This window comes from Uloborus diversus, chromosome 9, assembly GCF_026930045.1.
Source record: "Uloborus diversus isolate 005 chromosome 9, Udiv.v.3.1, whole genome shotgun sequence".
Taxonomy (NCBI): Eukaryota; Metazoa; Arthropoda; class Arachnida; order Araneae; family Uloboridae; genus Uloborus; species Uloborus diversus.
This window is the reverse complement of record NC_072739.1, coordinates 22,342,632-22,360,878: the sequence shown is the minus strand read 5'-3', so window position 1 is coordinate 22,360,878 and position 18,247 is coordinate 22,342,632. Positions and strand designations below refer to the sequence as shown.

The 18,247-nt window shown below is 33.7% G+C and overlaps 1 protein-coding gene across 1 annotated transcript in view; it reads right to left on the bottom strand.

The window, feature by feature from the left end:
* The window catches only part of LOC129230017 (harmonin-like), a 140,616-nt gene extending 122,687 nt beyond the window's left edge, over nucleotides 1-17,929 (bottom strand). Inside the window, exon 1 of the mRNA XM_054864403.1 lies at nucleotides 17,695-17,929. Coding sequence (XP_054720378.1) covers nucleotides 17,695-17,714 — 20 coding nt within the window. The 5' untranslated portion in view covers nucleotides 17,715-17,929. The remainder of the gene's footprint in view (nucleotides 1-17,694) is intronic.
* Nucleotides 17,930-18,247: the final 318 nt, after the last annotated feature.

Genomic DNA, 18,247 nt, shown 5'->3' with positions numbered 1-18,247 from the left:
TAAACAATATAGAGGGGGCCGGAACAGTCATTTGTGACGGGCCCCAAAATTTCTGTGCACGCCCCTGCTCACATGACGCTTGTTTTTTTTTTTTTCTTACTGCAACGATACAGCTTACACTTTTTTTTTTTTCCTTTTTCATTTTTATTTTTTTATTTTTTTTACTATGTCATAAAAAGTTCTTGAACTTCTGACGTTTATGGCGCAAACCACATACTCATATGAGACTTTATGGCTTTTCTATGAATTTTTAAAATGTGTCAAGGTCTTTCGGACACCCCGTACAATGTATTGATCACTTTGGCTACGATTTCTATGTCACTAGTTTTAAAGTTTCTCCCGTGCAAGGACATTAGAGTCTAATGGGAAACCAGGACACAGAAAAAAAGTTCTTTAAACCCGAGCGCTTGTTAAATCCGAATTCAGGTTTAATACAAAAAATTAAATGCTTAAGTATATGCTATAGAAGCTACTGCTTAACATTCCAAATAATCTTTACTAAGCAGTGCAAAACTGACTGTCCAATCAGGGCGCACCGAACTAAAATTTTAGAGAGGGGGAAAATTCTGAATTTGCCGAATTGAAATTCCAGCTTTACCGAATGATAATGTACGAGCATACATCTAATGAGAAGGCACATCATTTAAAAAAACTTCAAAAAATAAAAAATAGTAATCTCGGAGTTGCAATATTTTCTCCAAATTAGCCGAGTTGTTGGCAAAATTTGCAGAATGAGGATTTTTTTTTTTTTTTAAGGAAGATCTGTGACCTCCCATCGGGGCACTCCTGTGTCCAATAATGAGTTTGAAACCAAAATTTTGCTTTTTTCGGTTTCAGAACTTAATACGTACTCAGGGCCCGATAAAGATATAAGGAGGCAGTAGGCCAAACAATTTTTCGAGGCCCCTTACTTTCTCAAATCTAAGAACCATAGTTCAAACCCCACACTTTCATCCATTGGCTAAAGCAATTTGGGGGTCCCTAAAAACCAGGGGCGTTAGGTCACGGCTTAGTTGGCCAATTCAGTAATCAGTCTGTGTACGTACTCAGGGTTGCCACTCAATTTTGGAAAAAAAATTCCCTGTGTTTTCCCTGTATGAAAATAAAACATTACAAACGAGCGAGCACTAATTATTTGGAAAAGAACATTAATATCTTGATAATTTCACCACAGGGTAAAAAAAACGAAACACAAATTTCTAAATAAATAAGGGAAAATAAATAAGAATTCATAATAACTGAAATAATAGCATGGAGGTTGAATATATTCAACTTTTTATTCAAAAAAAAAAAAAAAACTTCTCTTAGCCATGGACCTAAAAGTGTATAAGTGACCCAGAACAATGATTATTGACGACTAATTTCATACACTCTAAATTATCATGAAATTCAAGATTCTATTTTTATGATGAATATTTTAATATTTACTTTGAAAAAAAGAAACTTTCAAGCAAAATTACCATTTTTTATTTTACTTTATTTCTGAACTTTATTAATATTCTCGTTATAATTATTACTATTTATTTAATTTTTGGTAGTTTATATATTTGGGAATTGATTTTTGTAACTTTAATTTAAGAAGGAAAAAAAATTCCCTGTATTTTCCAGGTTTTTGAGGAAATTTTCGAAATTCCCTGGATTTTCCCTGTTTTTTTTTTTTTTGTTGATTTTTGAATTCCCTGTGTTTTCCCTGTTTCTTCAGGTTTCCCTGTGGCGTGGCAACCCTGGTACTTAATGCATCTGAATGCTACGTCATCTGCGTCCAGGGGAGTCCCGATGGGAGGTCACGGAAGGTCACTGTGACCTTCCATGAAATTTCTGGATTTGGCATATTTTGTTTTACGATTCGGGAAATTTGCAGACAGCCTTGCAAAATAATGATACTGTGCTCATATTTTATCATTCGGTAAAATTCGACGTTTCACTCGGTAAATTGAAAATTTCCTTCCTACTTAAAATTTTAGTTCGTGTCGCCCCTGTCTATGCCTTCCACAGCGTATAAAGATACTGTTCGGGAAATTTAAAATGCTGTTCGGATTTTCGTAATAATTCAGTAGGTCAAGCACTTGTCCATGTTTTAAGTAATTTTCTCATATCCGAGTAGTTATACTACACTTTGTACTTATCCATCCGAGTAGTGATAGTTATCCATTGAAATAATTCGAAGTTGTTTGGGATACTGCGTGTTTTTACTTGATTATGATTTTTTTTTTTTGGTATTTCATGGCCTTATAATTATTTTCCTCGCTTAATCCTGAGAAAGTGAAAAAAAAAAGGAAAAGGTTTGCTTAGAGGCAAAGCAATATTCAATAAAAACAAAATAAATAAATAAAAATTATTTGAATGTTGACTTCTTGCCGTCAAATTATGTTTTTCGCCATCACGAATTGCGATAGGACCCTACTCGTTGGGATCCTTGTCTCTACAAATGGATTGGATTGAATGGAAATGACCAAGAAATTTGCACTCGTCATATTATGACTGGCGATTTCCTAGAATAGGTAATACGAGGCATATCCATTACAAAAGAAATGGTGATTTGTATGTGGTAATAAGGATAAAGATTTTATGACCGATATCCACCAGTACGCTTATCACATAGATAATTTACAGCGTATAACGTTATGTATTTTACTTTCTTATCAATCTTAAGTAATGGTGGTTAATACTCTGGAAATTCGGTACAAGATGAAGTTTTTGCTGTTTAAGCTCATCTATATCGGTGTTCTTTCCTGAAAAACGTAATTTTACACAAAAAAAAAAAAACCCTTTTTTAACGTAAAGTCTGCTTAGTTAAGAACTGAAAAAAAAAAAAAAAAATGAATTAAAAAAAAAAAAAAAAAACCCGCAGACGATTTGTAACTATGAAGGCAAAAATGTCGCTCTTTTAATTAATATTAAAAACAACAGTCGTTATGGCAATCTGAAATATCAGAATAACATCAACTTTAGCCATGTGAGAATAATAAGCAATTCGTGATTGCTCGAAAAAATAAAAAAAAAAGTTTTCCATAAATTAAACTAAGAAAAATGTAGGATCGCCAAAATTCAACAACCTTGGCAAAAACTTTCTGAAAGTTCCTTCACCTGGCAACCTGCGTTGCAACTTCCAAAAAAGAATATTATAAGAGAGAGGGAGGGATATTTAGATTAAAATTCTAACTTTTAGAAAAAAGACAAACAGTGGAAGAAAGAGATGGAAACATTTGGAATTCGAAGAATTTGAACGTCCAGCAAAAAATAAAAAGCTGCAATTCACCCGTCAAGATTATCGAAATCTATTTTCATGTGAAAAACAATTTCTATAAACAAGTTTTGATTAAACCTCACAAAATGGAAAACAATTTTTTTTCCTTTTTTTTTTTTTTCAATAAATGCTATGGCATCAAAAACAAAATCTGTAATTGCAGAAGTGGAGTTGAGTTGAATGCCACATGATTCATACTTAAAAGTTGGATTTGAAATGTTAATGTTTCTAGCTTTCAGCAATTGGTAGTAGAATGGAAACTAATTCTGGGAATGTTTCATCAAACAAAATGGAAATGCACTGAAGGTCATTGCGTCTTTTGTTTATGTTTTTCTACACCTGTACGATTTTTCAGCGATGCCGTAAAAATAGCAATTGTTTTTCGCAACCAAAACCAAACACATCGCTCGCATACATTATGATTTGTTTCTGCAGAAACAATGCTCCTTTTTCTGTGGGAATAACTAACTGATATTTGCTGGATTTGTATATTCAAATAACTTTGTTATTGTTATTTTTTATTGTGGTTGTTGTTATAAATATTCCATTGGTTTGTCGTTCGCTGTTGACAACATTGAAAGAATGTTTATTATTATTTTATTTTAGAAAAAAAGCAATTTAGGATTGAAATTTCTCACTTCAATAAAACTCTGCCATTTCTCATTACTTTATCTTAAATCTATTTTTTATAAACATTAACTTTTCTTTATGAACAATAAAGCTCTTTGTGGTTATTTTAAACTTTAAGGCTTTTCAAAACATCGTTGCGATTACGCATGGCTTTTAAAGAGAAAAGAATATTTTAGTTAGTTTTTCTTCATTGCAGTTTAATTTTGTTGCAAAATATATTTATCTAAATAAACTGCTTTATGGCTACATATTGTAAACTTTACGAAACGTTTTTATTGATTAGTTTCAAATTTCCTGTTATTCACAATCAATTCTTTTTTCTTGATCGACTTTTCGCAACAAAATTGTAAATATGCTATAATTTTGGTCACACACTTTCATTAATCTTTGAATGAATTTATTTATTCTGAATTCTTCAAGCATGCAAGTAATCAGACAACCAATAACATCCAAAAGGGTAAACATTTTGACGATTTTTGCTTCGGGCTGCAAGAAAAATGCATACAAACGGTAAAATTTTCAAATAAACCCACATTACTGTTTTCCGCTAGCTTTCCGGGTTTTTTTTTCCTTACTTCCTTTTACAAAAAAGGAAGTATTGTATTCGCGAAAAAATTTTCACTCAAAACATCGACTTTAATTTCCATTTTACTCACCCCCGAATGAATACTGAGTTTTTTTTTTTTTTTTTTTTCAACTCGATCACACGTGGATAAGTGCCTAAGAACGTATAGACACGCGAAATATCCCTAATGACGATTCCCGAGTTAATTACAACGAATTTTCTCGTGACGTCTGTATGTACATATGTATGTATGTGCGTGCGTATATATATCGCATAACTCAAGAACGGTAACTGTTGTGCACCTCCCCGTTTAGTTTTCATTCGGGTGTTTCTAAAGGGGCCTTTCGCCCCTTTTTTGGGGGGGAAATCATTGTTAATTTCGATGTCAAATCAAGTGGTGTTATAATTTGACGGACACTTGGCGATATATCGCCAGTCTTTTGGTCACCAAGGTTTGTCGCCAACTTGACTACAAATTTGGCGATTTTTTTTTTAAAAATCTGTTTCAATTTGGCCACTATTGGTGATATTTAGAGAGTAAACTATTGAATCACATTAAAATTGCCAATAATGGGGAAATGACATTAAATGGGAGTAAAAGGAAGTCATGTGATGCACACATCAGCTCGTTTTTTTTTTTTTTTTTTCAAAGAAAGACGTCCGGAGAGGAAAGATCAACGAGAAACCCAGGATTAGAGAATAGGTTCCTTTCCAAAATTTTAAAAGTATTTTTTTCTGAAAGAGCATGCTTAAAAACATAGAATCTGCCCAATTTTTTTTAAATAATTTGACAAAGTTTAATATTTAAAAAAATAATAATTTAAACGGTGCGCAGATTCAATTTGATTTTTTACGCTTCCGCACATAATATTACAAGTGATGAAATGCCATTCACTGATGCTATTTGCGCAAAGCCCAATATTTAATTAGCTTCTTTACTTACATGTATTTGCAACGATGTGGTTGATAGCAAGCGTAGAGAGCAATATTTAATTCGCTTCTGAATTACCATAAGCTGGAAATGCGGTAGACAACAAGTGTAAGCATTCAGCGCGTCAGTGGAGTTCATCATTTGTGACGTCACAAAGACCACGCCTTGTTTGATAAATCGGACTTTTAAAAAAATTAAACAAAAATGAAACGTTTTCAAAATAAAAGATTTCTTCGCTCCATGTTATTAGTTTTTTTTTTTTTTTTTTTTTTTGGCTCATTCTAGCAACTTTAGTGACTAAATATAGTGCTTTTGACTGTGATGGAAACAACTCTTTTGTTTAGGACACGTAAATAGCGAGTTTGAGCGACTGAGATCTTTGAGTTGCAAAACTGCAACTCCAATTTTCAAAAATTATTTGAATTTTCATGTACAATTAGACCTAAAGCAGGAAAAGTATGCGAACTCTTGAAGTTTTCAATTCTTAATTACTAGAAAATCGCCCGTCAAGGTATGACGGGTTAAAATTGCTTCTACATTTGAACAAAGCCATTGCCTGTTTAGTGATATTTTAATAGTTGATATTTTACCCAAACTCCAGTAGATAGTACGTAAAATACACCGCCAGCTCAGTCATTTCCAGCCGAGGACTGCAGTTTCGTGCTTATTAGCACTCATCAGCCCGGCATAGGAAAGTGACTGCGCTGGAGATGGAAAACCTCTTAAGGAAGCCAAGAGTGCGAAACAAACTGGTAGCTAATATAGAATTAGCAGACCAGACGAGTGACCGAAGCAACTCGAAGAATGAACGCAAGGCAAGGTATATTCAGTAAATTACCGCTCATTAGCCAGGGCTAACGCAGAAATACGTGAAATACACGAAACTGCAGTCCTCGGTTGGAAATGACTGAGCTGGTGGTGTATTTCACGTATTTCTGCTTTAGCCCTGGCTGATGGGCGGTAATTTACTGAATATACCTTGCCTTGCGTTCATTCTTCGAGTTGAACCAAACCCTTATAGGTTATTTGATTTTGTTTGATAACAATTGCGGTTTTGTAATCTGAAAATATTAAACAAGCATTCGATAGTTGCGTTAGGCTTAAAGTTGTTACATTTATACATTCGATAAAAAAGTAGAGGTCTTTTTTTCTCTGTGATTTCAATCTTTATTAGTTTCTTATATCTGGATTAATCTAATTTGTATTTAGAATAATCGACAAAATATCCAGATTTTTGTTCATGTAGTTTGAAATTTATATTTAAGCAGAGGTGACGATTCAGGGGCGACTTTCTACAGTTTTAAGAGAATGTAGAAACGTAAAAGTCGTCAAAAATGAACTCTATCTACTAAATATATTCAGTAAATTACCGCCCATTAGCCAGCAGTATCGTGCTTATTAGTAGGGCTCGACCGATGGCATTTTTTGGCCGATGGGCCGATGCCGATTGTTGGCCGATTGTTCAAAGATGGCCGATGGCCGATGGCCGATTGTTTTGCTCCAAATGGCCGATTGCCGATGGCCGATGCCGTTGGCCGATGGAAAAAAAAATCAAACAGAAATAAATTGATAAAATTGTCAGAGATTTAAAGGATGATTGATTCATTTCACTTTACTTCCTTTCTACGAATAAGGAATTGCAATCACAAAAAATTAAAAAAAAATCAGATTTTCACCTAAATTTTTATTTTACGATCACCCAATTTAAACTTCACAAGTTTTTTCGGCACATCTGTGCATGCATATGTACCTAAGAACATGTAGATGACCGAAATATCCATTTTGAACGCTTCCTCAGTCAATTATCGCAAATTCTCTTGTGATGTCTTCATGCGCGTAAACTTACGTCACTCAAAACGTTATGAAATAGTAAGTTGAAAACTCATACGTACGTAGTATGATCTAAAGGTTAGAGGACAAGTTGTATAAAACCTTACCCTGAATAGTTCACATTACCAAAGCAAATCTATCTACAAAATAGTCACCTTGAACGACTATGCACTTCTGCCAATGTTCGTATAGCTTTTAGAAGCGCTCCTGGAAGACATTTTCGCAACTTCCTGTAATAGTCCTGGATCTGACAGCACTTCTGTAGGAAAGTTTGAGTAGGGAGAATTTTTTTTCAAAAATGCTTAGTAGGTGTCCTAGAAAGTATTTTGGACTCGGGTGGACATCCGCCACCTGGTCACTTCTCCTGCTATGACGTCATCAAAGATGGCGGCTTCTCGATCACATAAATGCTCATATTTATTTTAATACTTGACTTTTTTGCGTGATTCTTGCACATTTTTATACTAATTTATATTAACTAGTTTACTTTTAAGTTACAGAGCTAAAACTTTCCCGAAAAAGTAGTTTTAAAACAATTTATTTTATTGTTTATTATTTATTTTCCTTTTTGAAAATTCATTCTTTGAAATTATTTTTCTAACTGTCAATCGTTGAATAATCGTATAAAATTATACTCAAAAAATATTTACGTAAAAAAATATTTATTTGCCATTTTCATTTGGTGTGACTAATCAATCCGAATGTTTATTAGTCGCTCCACTTAGGTGCGTCACTATAGGCGGCGCAGACATAACATTAGAGCGCGTTGTTATTCTTCGAAGTAGTAAGCTGGCAGACATTGAATTATATGATGTGTTATGAGTGCGACTGAGGGTGGTTTTTGAGATGATGAAGTCAAGCATTAAAATAAATATAAGCATTTATGTGATCGAGATGCCGCCATCTTTGATGACGTCATAGCAGGAGAAGTGACCAGGTGGCGGATGTCCACCCGAGTCCAAAATACTTTCAAAGACACATGCTAAGCATTTTTGAAAAAAAAAAAAATTCTATCCACTCAAACTTTCCTACCAGATCCAGGACTAATGTTCATGTTGGGAGAAACTATGTTCAGATTGCAGGTGAAATCTTTTTTGGAAGAACTTTCCATTGAGTCCTACGCTACAGAGTTTGAAAACTTACAAAACATTCAGCAGAATATTTCTCTGGCATGGGAAAAAAATCGGATCATATAGATGTAGATGGTAATGTGGAAAAACTCTTCTCGAACTTTGAGAGGTTTGTCAGCCGAGGAAGGAAAATGTAAGAGCAATTTTTGTACTGGAACGATTTTTTGAAACTCGTTCAACTTCTCAGAAATTTGATTCGTTCAGATAGACAAGGTATTTGGGAATTCCATTTAGATACAGTGCAGAAACTTCAACCAGTATTTGACGTATTTGACTGTGTCAACTATCAGCGATGGTCTTCTCTGTATTTAGAAGACATGAGGAGACTAACCAAGACAGCCCCAGAGGTTTAGAAGACATGAGGAGACTAACAAGACAGCCCCAGAGGTGCATTAAATGTTCATGAAGGGGAAAAATGTTGTGAAACGATATGATCAAAAATTTGCAGCTATTGCTGTGGATATGGCATTAGAAAAAGTCATTAATAGATCCCAAAAAAGCTCATCTGGCATCTTAGGGCGAACTAAACAGAAAGATTTTGTAGCAGAATGGGAAATAACGCATCATGAACGTTTGATGCTATCAAATTTATTTCGAGAGGTAACAGACTTTGCGGCTTTTGTCGAAGGTTTGAACATTCACCATGAATTTTCGAAGAAGAAAACTCAGAACATAGATGCAAAGGTTGTCCCCAATGTTTAAATATATATATTACACACAGGTAATCCATTTGATATGCATATGCTTCCTAATCCATTGTACAATCTGCTAACAAAAGCACTGGTTTCCCAGGATATAAATGAAAAAATATTAAAATTATTGAAGACCGGCGAAGAGATGTATATGTACATTGCGGAAAACACGATGCGAGGACAAAACAGTAAGAATATTAAGCACCATCCATAAAGCCATGTTGCCACCATTTCATTGCACCAAAGCGCAAAGTATAGGCGCTACAAGGAAAGTTACTAAAAAGATATCGAACACGTCATCTCACCAAAGGATACAAATAGCTCAGGCTCGTTCGTACGACATGCAAGAGCTCTTTTGTTATGAGCTATCTGAAAACTGTTCATTGCTCAATGACCAAGGGCTAATGGTAAAACCACAAAAAAGTGCATTGTTAAAAGAGCTGGAAACATCTTATGGTAGCACCAGTGATGATACCTGGTTCAAGTCTGACGATAAAACCTGTTTTATAGATAACGTCATGAACTCTGTACGAAAGGTTATGACAAATGAAAATAAAACCTTTGGTGGAGCTGTTTCAGGTTTTTCATCATGCATCGGGAGCATCACCAAGAACTGTGGAAGAGTAGATTACATTTTTAACAGATATCGCAAATTTTTTCCTAAAAAGTCTGAAAGTGTGCAAAGACAAGGTAGCAGCATCGTTATAGATGTGGTCAAAATCTCAGAAGATATTCCATTGCCTGTCCAACTCAGCAGCTTTTGGGGATCTTCAAGAAACAAACTGATGTTGCAAAAGTTCATTGCTGATACAGTGCCACCTTTTTTGACTAAAGCAAAACATAATACCAACCACAATACTGACTGACAGTAGAGGAAGCTGACTTCAGAATGTTGATTCATTCAAAACATGCATCCCTGTGTGGGTTCACTAAAATCATTATTGTTAGCGCTGACACTGATATAATGGTGTCAGCTTTGTTTCACTATCTTACTCTTCAACGATTTGGTGTTCAGGAACTTTGGGGTGCGTACTAGAGTCGGTGATAATACACTATTCTTATCTGTTAATGATATTCACCGAAAAATAGGTGAAAACTTATGTTCGTTGCTTCCTGCCATCCACGCACTATCTGGATCATATTATACAAGTAAATTTGGTACCAAAAAATCTGCTCTTCATTGTGCATCTGTAGAGTATTTGGAGAGTTTTGGCGTATCGTCTGACTGGATTTATATAGAGCAAAGCCTTAAATCTGCAGAAGAATACTTAGTGCAAGTAATGCGAAAAGGGTCATTCTGTAAATCTTTCGATGAACTTAGGTTATTGCTGTATCATCATGCGAAAAATATTGACACTGATAACCTGCCGCCGACTAGCACAAGTGCTAAGGGTCACTTATTAAGATCATATTTTTACACATACCTAAAACGACATTGTATTGACGATGTTGCTGTTGACTTAGATCCTTGTGAAATTGGTTTTGCAGTGGTAGATGATGATTTGATGCCAGAAAAGAACTTACAGAGATTTCCAGCTGATTATATTGGAACATTTAATTGCTTGAAATGTGCCAAGTCTTAATGTACTTGTAGAGCAAATGAAGTAACCGGTTGCTCTTTCTGTAAGTGTAATAGTACGGGTTTGCAACCAACTTGTAACAACCCCTTTTAAATATAATTTTATTACATGCAACAAAAAAAAATAATAATAAAAAGTTATTAAGCTATAGCAGTAGTAAAAATACATTGTTATTTGCCTTAAAATCACTAATTGTAACTTACAGGCCAAATTTTCATTTTTGTTGGTTAAGTATTAACATAAATTTGGGCTTATTTGGGGATGAAAGCGCGTGCCCGCCATCTTTGATGACGTCATAGCTAAAAAATGTACGAAATGGCAGATGTCCACATAAGCTCTAAATACTTTTTAGGACACCTATTAAACATTTCGGAAGAAAAATTCTCTGTACTCAATCTTCCTATCGAAGTACTAAGCATTTACGAGAGCGAGCGGCCGCCATCTTTGATGACGTCATAGCAGGAGAAGTGACCAGGTGGCGGATGTCCACCCGAGTCCAAAATACTTTCTAGGACACCCACTAAACATTTTTGAAAAGAAACTCTCCCTACTCGAACTTTCCTACAGAAGTGCTGTCAGATCCTGGACTATAAGGCCTCTTGCGCTGCTGCTTTAACTTCATCGTCGGGAAGAAGGCGACTTTCATGTTGAGGATGCACGGTTCGATTGGTCAATACTCTGATATGACAAACAAATAACATAACGTTTCGTCGGACTTAGCTCCGTGTGACTTTTACCTATTCCCAGCAAAAAAACATTTGCATGGACGATGCTTTCCTCCGTCAGGAGAAGATAAAGCTGCATCATAGAAGGTAGCGAAAAATGGCTTTCAGAAGTGTTTCCAAAAGTTATATGAACACTGGCAGAAGTACATAGTCCCTCAAGGTTCTAGGTCAGGTTTTATACAGCTTGTCCCGAACTTTTGGATCGTACTACGTACAATCTATATAGGGTGTAGTTATGCTTCTCCTTTTTTGACTGCTGTACAATGAAAGATAAAGAACAACAGCCAAAAAAAAAAAAAAAAAAAAAGAAAGAAAGAAAGAAAGAAAGAAAAAAGGAAGAAAAACAAAAAAACTGTTTAATAAACAATTGATTTTTTTTTAATTGAACATATAACTAAGATTTCAATAATATTGTAATGATGTATGGATTTAAATTCACTAAACAAAGTTAAAAAACATTAAATTATGTTGTTAAATCATTCAAAAAATATTAAGAATAAAACTATGAAACCGTCAACAAATTACGCAATTAAATTGGAAAGATTGCACGTAGACATTTTTTAGTCATCAAATTAAAAAAAAAATAACAGATAAATTACAATACTAAATCATAAAAGAAATATTTTTTTATTTAAAATTTATGAATAGAAAATTTTGTATTTTTCAAAAAACTAAAACAGTGACATAAATTTTGCTGGAAAAAAAATTGCCATGAAAAGAGCGAGGTTCTTAAAACGCAGCTATAAACAAAATCAATATTTACACAAAGTTAATAACTGAATACATATGACTACTTGATCTGATGTTTGCATGCATAATATTGAACAATTAGATTGTTTAATCTTTTATGAAGCTTTACAAACAAGTTCAAATTAAATTGTTCAATTTAACAGTAATTTTCTGAAATTTAAAAAATTGCATAATAGAAAATCCTTGAAACTTTTCTATAAAAAACGAAAATAACTTATTCATTGATTTTATATAAATACATAAAAATAGTTACTTACAAACAGAAAAAAAAATCGATCGCTATTAATGATACAAAAAAGATGGCGCATTACGAAATGGAAGGGGGGTCACCCTCTGATTTTGCAGTAACTCACACTTCGGCCCCAGCCTCGGCCTAATATTTGTAGTACAGAACCGCTAAAACCAACACCTCGGAAGAGTTTCTGAATCTATTTCAGCACTTCCGAAGAAAAAATTCAAAAGTCCCTTCGATTTCCGAATTGTGCCACCATTCAAAACGTCTTTCTTTAATCAATTTCTTAAATTAATGCTCTAAATTCTTTCTAAACAATAGATAAAGTTTGAAAAAAAAAAAATCTCTAATTTTATGAATGGTGTTAGTTTTAAACAACTCAGGAGTATAACTAGAGTTTAATTTCAGAAATTGAGGGAGTGGGAGGAGGGGCACACAAGTGTTCTCGGAAATTCAAAATAGTCGTAAAAAATAGAGTTCAAAATAATCATAAACATTGAGCAAAAAAACCCTTCCGAAACTTGCACCCGAGTTTGTATTGACTTGCAGTGGCGGATTTAAAATACAGAGTGTTTTAAAATGAATAGCGGGGTTTTGCCATCTCATATTTGTTTCCATAGTCTCCAATTCGGCAATATATCACCAAATGACCGTCAGTCTGAGACGCTATCTTAGTTTTGCATTGAAATAAGTAATTAATAGCCACAAAAAATGAGTAAACAGGCTTTTCAGAACACCCGATCGAAAACAAAAAGGGAAGTGCACAACTGGAACGTACGCACACCCCACACGCGAAAACTTATCCTTCTACAGTTTACTATTTTGGAGTTATGACTTATGAGAGATACTACGTACATCCAGCAGCAAAAAACAACGCAATAATTAACTTGTTTGGTACCTGAATGCAGTATTAAAAACTCTTTCAGGGGTGACTCAAATAAAAATTCATACTGAAATTTAGTAAACAATTTTATATGAAAACAACCTTTACTTTGTATTAAAAGGTAAAACATCAAAGGTCTTTTTTTTTTTTTTCAAAAACATCGGCCAATTCCATCGGCTTTTCGAAGTTTTTAAGGCCGATGGGCCGATGTTTCTTGCAATTTAGCATCGGCCGCCGATGCCGATGGCTAAATTGTTGAACCATCGGCGCCGATGCATCGGTCGAGTCCTACTTATTAGCACTTATTAGCCCGGCATAGGAAAATGACTGAGCTTAAGATGGAAAACCTCTTAAGGAAGCCAAGAGTGCGAAACAAACTGGTAGCTAATATAGAATTAGCAGACCAGACGAGTGACCGAAGCAACTCGAAGAATGAACGCAAGGCAAGGTATATTCAGTAAATTACCGCTCATTAGCCAGGGCTAACGCAGAAATACGTGAAATACACGAAACTGCAGTCCTCGGTTGGAAATGACTGAGCTGGTGGTGTATTTCACGTATTTCTGCTTTAGCCCTGGCTGATGGGCGGTAATTTACTGAATATACCTTGCCTTGCGTTCATTCTTCGAGTTGCTTCGGTCACTCGTCTGGTCTGCTAATTCTATATTAGCTACCAGTTTGTTTCGCACTCTTGGCTTCCTTAAGAGGTTTTCCATCTTTAGCTCAGTCATTTTCCTATGCCGGGCTAATAAGTGCTAATAAGCACGAAACTGCTGGCTAATGGGCGGTAATTTACTGAACATATTTAGTAGATAGAGTTCATTTTTGATGACTTTTACGTTTCTACATTCTCTTAAAACTGTAGAAAGTCGCCCCTGAATCGTCACCTCTGCTTAAATATAAATTTCAAACTACATGAACAAAAATCTGGATATTTTGTCGATTATTCTAAATACAAATTAGATTAATCCAGATATAAGAAACTAATAAAGATTGAAATCACAGAGAAAAAAAGACCTCTACTTTTTTATCGAATGTATAAATGTAACAACTTTAAGCCTAACGCAACTATCGAATGCTTGTTTAATATTTTCAGATTACAAAACCGCAATTGTTATCAAACAAAATCAAATAACCTATAAGAATTTCATGCAAACAATATTAAGGAAAACTAAAGAAAACTCGTTTTTTGTAAATACAAATCAAAATTAAGTTTTGAAATTATTGAATCAAAAAGTTGTTTTAATTCAAATAAATCACAAGACAGCGATATTTTTTTCCATGAATGCCATACATATTTTATCATAACAATTTAGCCATTATTCAAGATGACTAAAATTTAAGTAATTAATTTCTTTTTACATAGTCAGATCAGTTTTTAATCAAAAAATTAAAGAAATAAAATCGAAGAAAGTTTTTATCGATTACTCTCAATACAAATCATAATTGAATTTGGAAAATCGATTTAAAAAAATTTTAAAACAAAGATAAAAATTAAGAAATCAATTAAATAAGGATTTATGATTATGAACGAATATTTACAAATTCAATCATAACTAAAAACAGTAAATTTGTAATGATTTATTCATTCATTTTCAGATGATTAACTAAATCCTAATATTTATGAGACAAACTCAAATAACCTACAAGAATTTCATAAAAACAATATCAATGAAAATAAACTGATTTTTGTAGACACAAAATTAAGCTACGAAAAAATTCAGTTAAAAGGTTTTTAATTAAATCACAAGACACCTATAATTTTTAGAGAATGCATTGCAGATCTTATCATAAATTTCTAGTCATCATTCAGAATGACTAAAATTGAAATGATTAACAATTCTTTTACACGGTTAAATCAGTTAACAACTAACATCAAGTTCAACAATAAGTTCTTTCCAAAACCAAATCAATAAAACCAAAACCCATCAATATAGACTTTCTAGTATCTGATCAATATTCTCAAAATTAGCTAAAATTGCAAATTATTTCATACATAACTTATTAAAATTTTAAGCTGATTTCTAGAAAACAAAATGCCTCGTTCATCCAAAGAAATATATGCGTAAAAAATAAATAAACGATTAAATAAAGTAGTAGCACCTTTTAAACAAGGCAGCTAACGTATTATTTTCCATTTACAAAATCTTAAATGGCTTTCAAAAAGAAAAATCGCTTTTTTTGAACTGCTCAAAATTGAGCGAAAAATTGCTCAATTCAAAAAGTGAAGTATGGGAATGTGGTGATCTCACCAAGAGATCTTTTCGAACCAAAAAAAGTTGTTTGAATCGGACTATTCATTCAAAAGTTATTGGGGGGGGGGGGCAGACCGACAGACACATTTTCTTCATCTCAATACCTACTTTCCAATGTTTAATTTTTTGATATTTATTTGATTATTTTATTTATTTCTGACTTTTTTTCGTTTTTAGCGATATTTTTAAGATGCATTAAGTCTTTCATGCTCTTTTCTTCTTTTTTGGACTGGGAAAATCGTTTCAAAAAAAGAAGAAGGATGTGTGCTTTTTAACGAATGTATTACGAATTTAATCATAACTAAAAACAGTAAATTTAATGATTTATTCATTCATTTTCAGATGGTTAACTAAATTGTAATATTTATTGGACGAAGTCAAATAAGCCAAAGATTTTCTTTTAGCCCGTTTACAGAAACACTTCAATTTTACTTTAAAATGTCTAAGACTAAGGAAGTAAATAAATAAATATCGAAGTTCAGTGATTTGTGTCGATTGTGCTAGACTTGTTACAAATCAAAATTGAGATTTGGAATAATTGAGTAGAAAAGGCTTAGATAAATAGATAAATCGCAATTAACAGGGTAGGGATGCCTGCTGGAGGGTGAGGACCATGGTGCAGATTGTGCCATTGAAAACTACAGAGGGGTGTTTTAAGAGGTCTTTTTCACTCTTTTTTTTTGGGGGGGGGGGGAGGGCAAGGGCAACCATATGCAAAATTTTAAGGGGGGGCTCTGGTATTTTCCCCATGGAAAACGATTTTAATGCAGATTACAGTTATTAAAATTTGACATTTTTAATAACCTATTCATTCATTGTTGGAGAAGAAATGTTTTTACATTTTTGCAAAGAAAAAAGTACTAAAAGCAAGGAATTTCTAATTTCAAAGGGGGGGGGGGCTTGAGCCCCCACTTCTATGGGCACCCTTGGAAGGGGGCGAGCTCTCGTTCTAGGTGGTACGCTTTAGCATTTGAGGAGGTGCTTCATTGTCCTACGGGGGAGTGGATTGACACCCATGCATTTCACGACACTTTTAGTTTTTATTGAATGCATTACAAACGTGATCTTAACTTCAGAATTACTTCAGTTGAAATGATGAATTTATTTTCTTTTATAGGATTCTGTCGCAACTTTTTCATCAAAACCAAATAACCGAGAAGAATTTCGTTCAATCTAAAGAACAACTTGTAGTTTTACTTACTTAAATTAAATATTAAATGTATAATTAAATAAAAGTTGGAGAAAACATCGAGATTTTTGTTCATTATTCTAAATACTTACCAAAATTGGATTTTGAATGATCAAGTTTAAAAATTTAAATAAGAACGGCTCAGTGAAAGAAAGATATGTAATTTTTATTGCATTTATTAAAAGTTTAATCGCAATTACTTTTTTAAAGAAGTAAATTTCGTAATCGAATGACTTATTTATTCATTTCCAAACAATTAATCGCATTTTTTTTACCAAAATCAAGGGACCTGTAAGCAGGCCTGTCATTGAAGTTGGCCAAGAGGAACAATTGCCGCTCCCCCCCCCCCCTCGGCGGCCACGATATATCAATAAAAACAAATGTGTAGGTGTTTTTGTTATTGTACTTCATCGTAAATAATCAACATTGAGCACCTCAACCTTTGACTCCCCCGCCCCCCTAAAAGAAATTTTAATGATGACCCTGCCAATACGATACGAACAATTATTACGATACGAACATTATCAAACACCATGAGGTTTGACCTGAATATAGTTAGAGCAAATAAACTAATTAATGAAAATCAAAGATTTTTTTTTTTTTTTTTTTGTCGATTATCCTAGACACAAAATTAAACAATCAAGTGGTTTTTATCGTAAAATGTAATAAATTTAATCACAATTAAATTTGGACGATATTATTTTACACACGATTAAATCACAATTTTTTACTAAACTAAGTTCACATGCAGTAATTTTACTTAAACAGTTTGTGGTATAATTTTACATTAAAAAAAATTTAAAAACAAATAAAAATCAAGGGAAACGGTGTGACGATTATTTCAAATACAAATCAAGATTAAATATATGAAATAATGGGGTTAAACGTTTTATTTAATCTATTTTGGGTGAATAGATCATAACATGGATGAATTATTAAGTACCCACAACTTAAGAATAAAGTTTCAAACTGAAAAAAGTGCGACTTTAACTTGATCTGTCAAAAGGTGTGTTCCAATCCCCCACTTCCGGTAGTAAACAAAAATAAACTCTTACCTTTCGTCATTGGGTTTCATTCTCTGCCGCTCTGAAATGCCAAATCACATAAAAATTCCCAAAGTTGACAGCAAATGGAATAAATTAGTCCTCGCAAATGAACACACTTATGAGATTTCGTCGAAGATTGTCCAATAAAGTAACGGGCTTTTTCTCGTTTCACATCCTATGACAGAAATTAGAGAAGAAAAAAAGAACGCCCAACCCAAAACTTCCACCGAACGCTCGTACCACCTGTTCTGAAACTAAACGCACCTTGCCAACGGCCTCCAGTTCGTAACAATTACCGGCGCATGCGCAGTGAGTCGGACAGGATGCACAAGCGCCACATGCGAGGTGGATTTTATTTTTCATTGTTATTGGGGGGGAGAACTTACCTGTTTTTGTATGCAAAGGTGAAGCGAAAAGTTTTGATGCAGATAAAAAGTTTTGCGTTATTTCTGAGAGTTTGTTCGATACGCTTACATGCAGGAGAGATAAGCTTAATTATTCTTTGTTTAATCTTGAATAATGAACTGAATATTTCCGACATGACTTCTGGTAATAATTATCT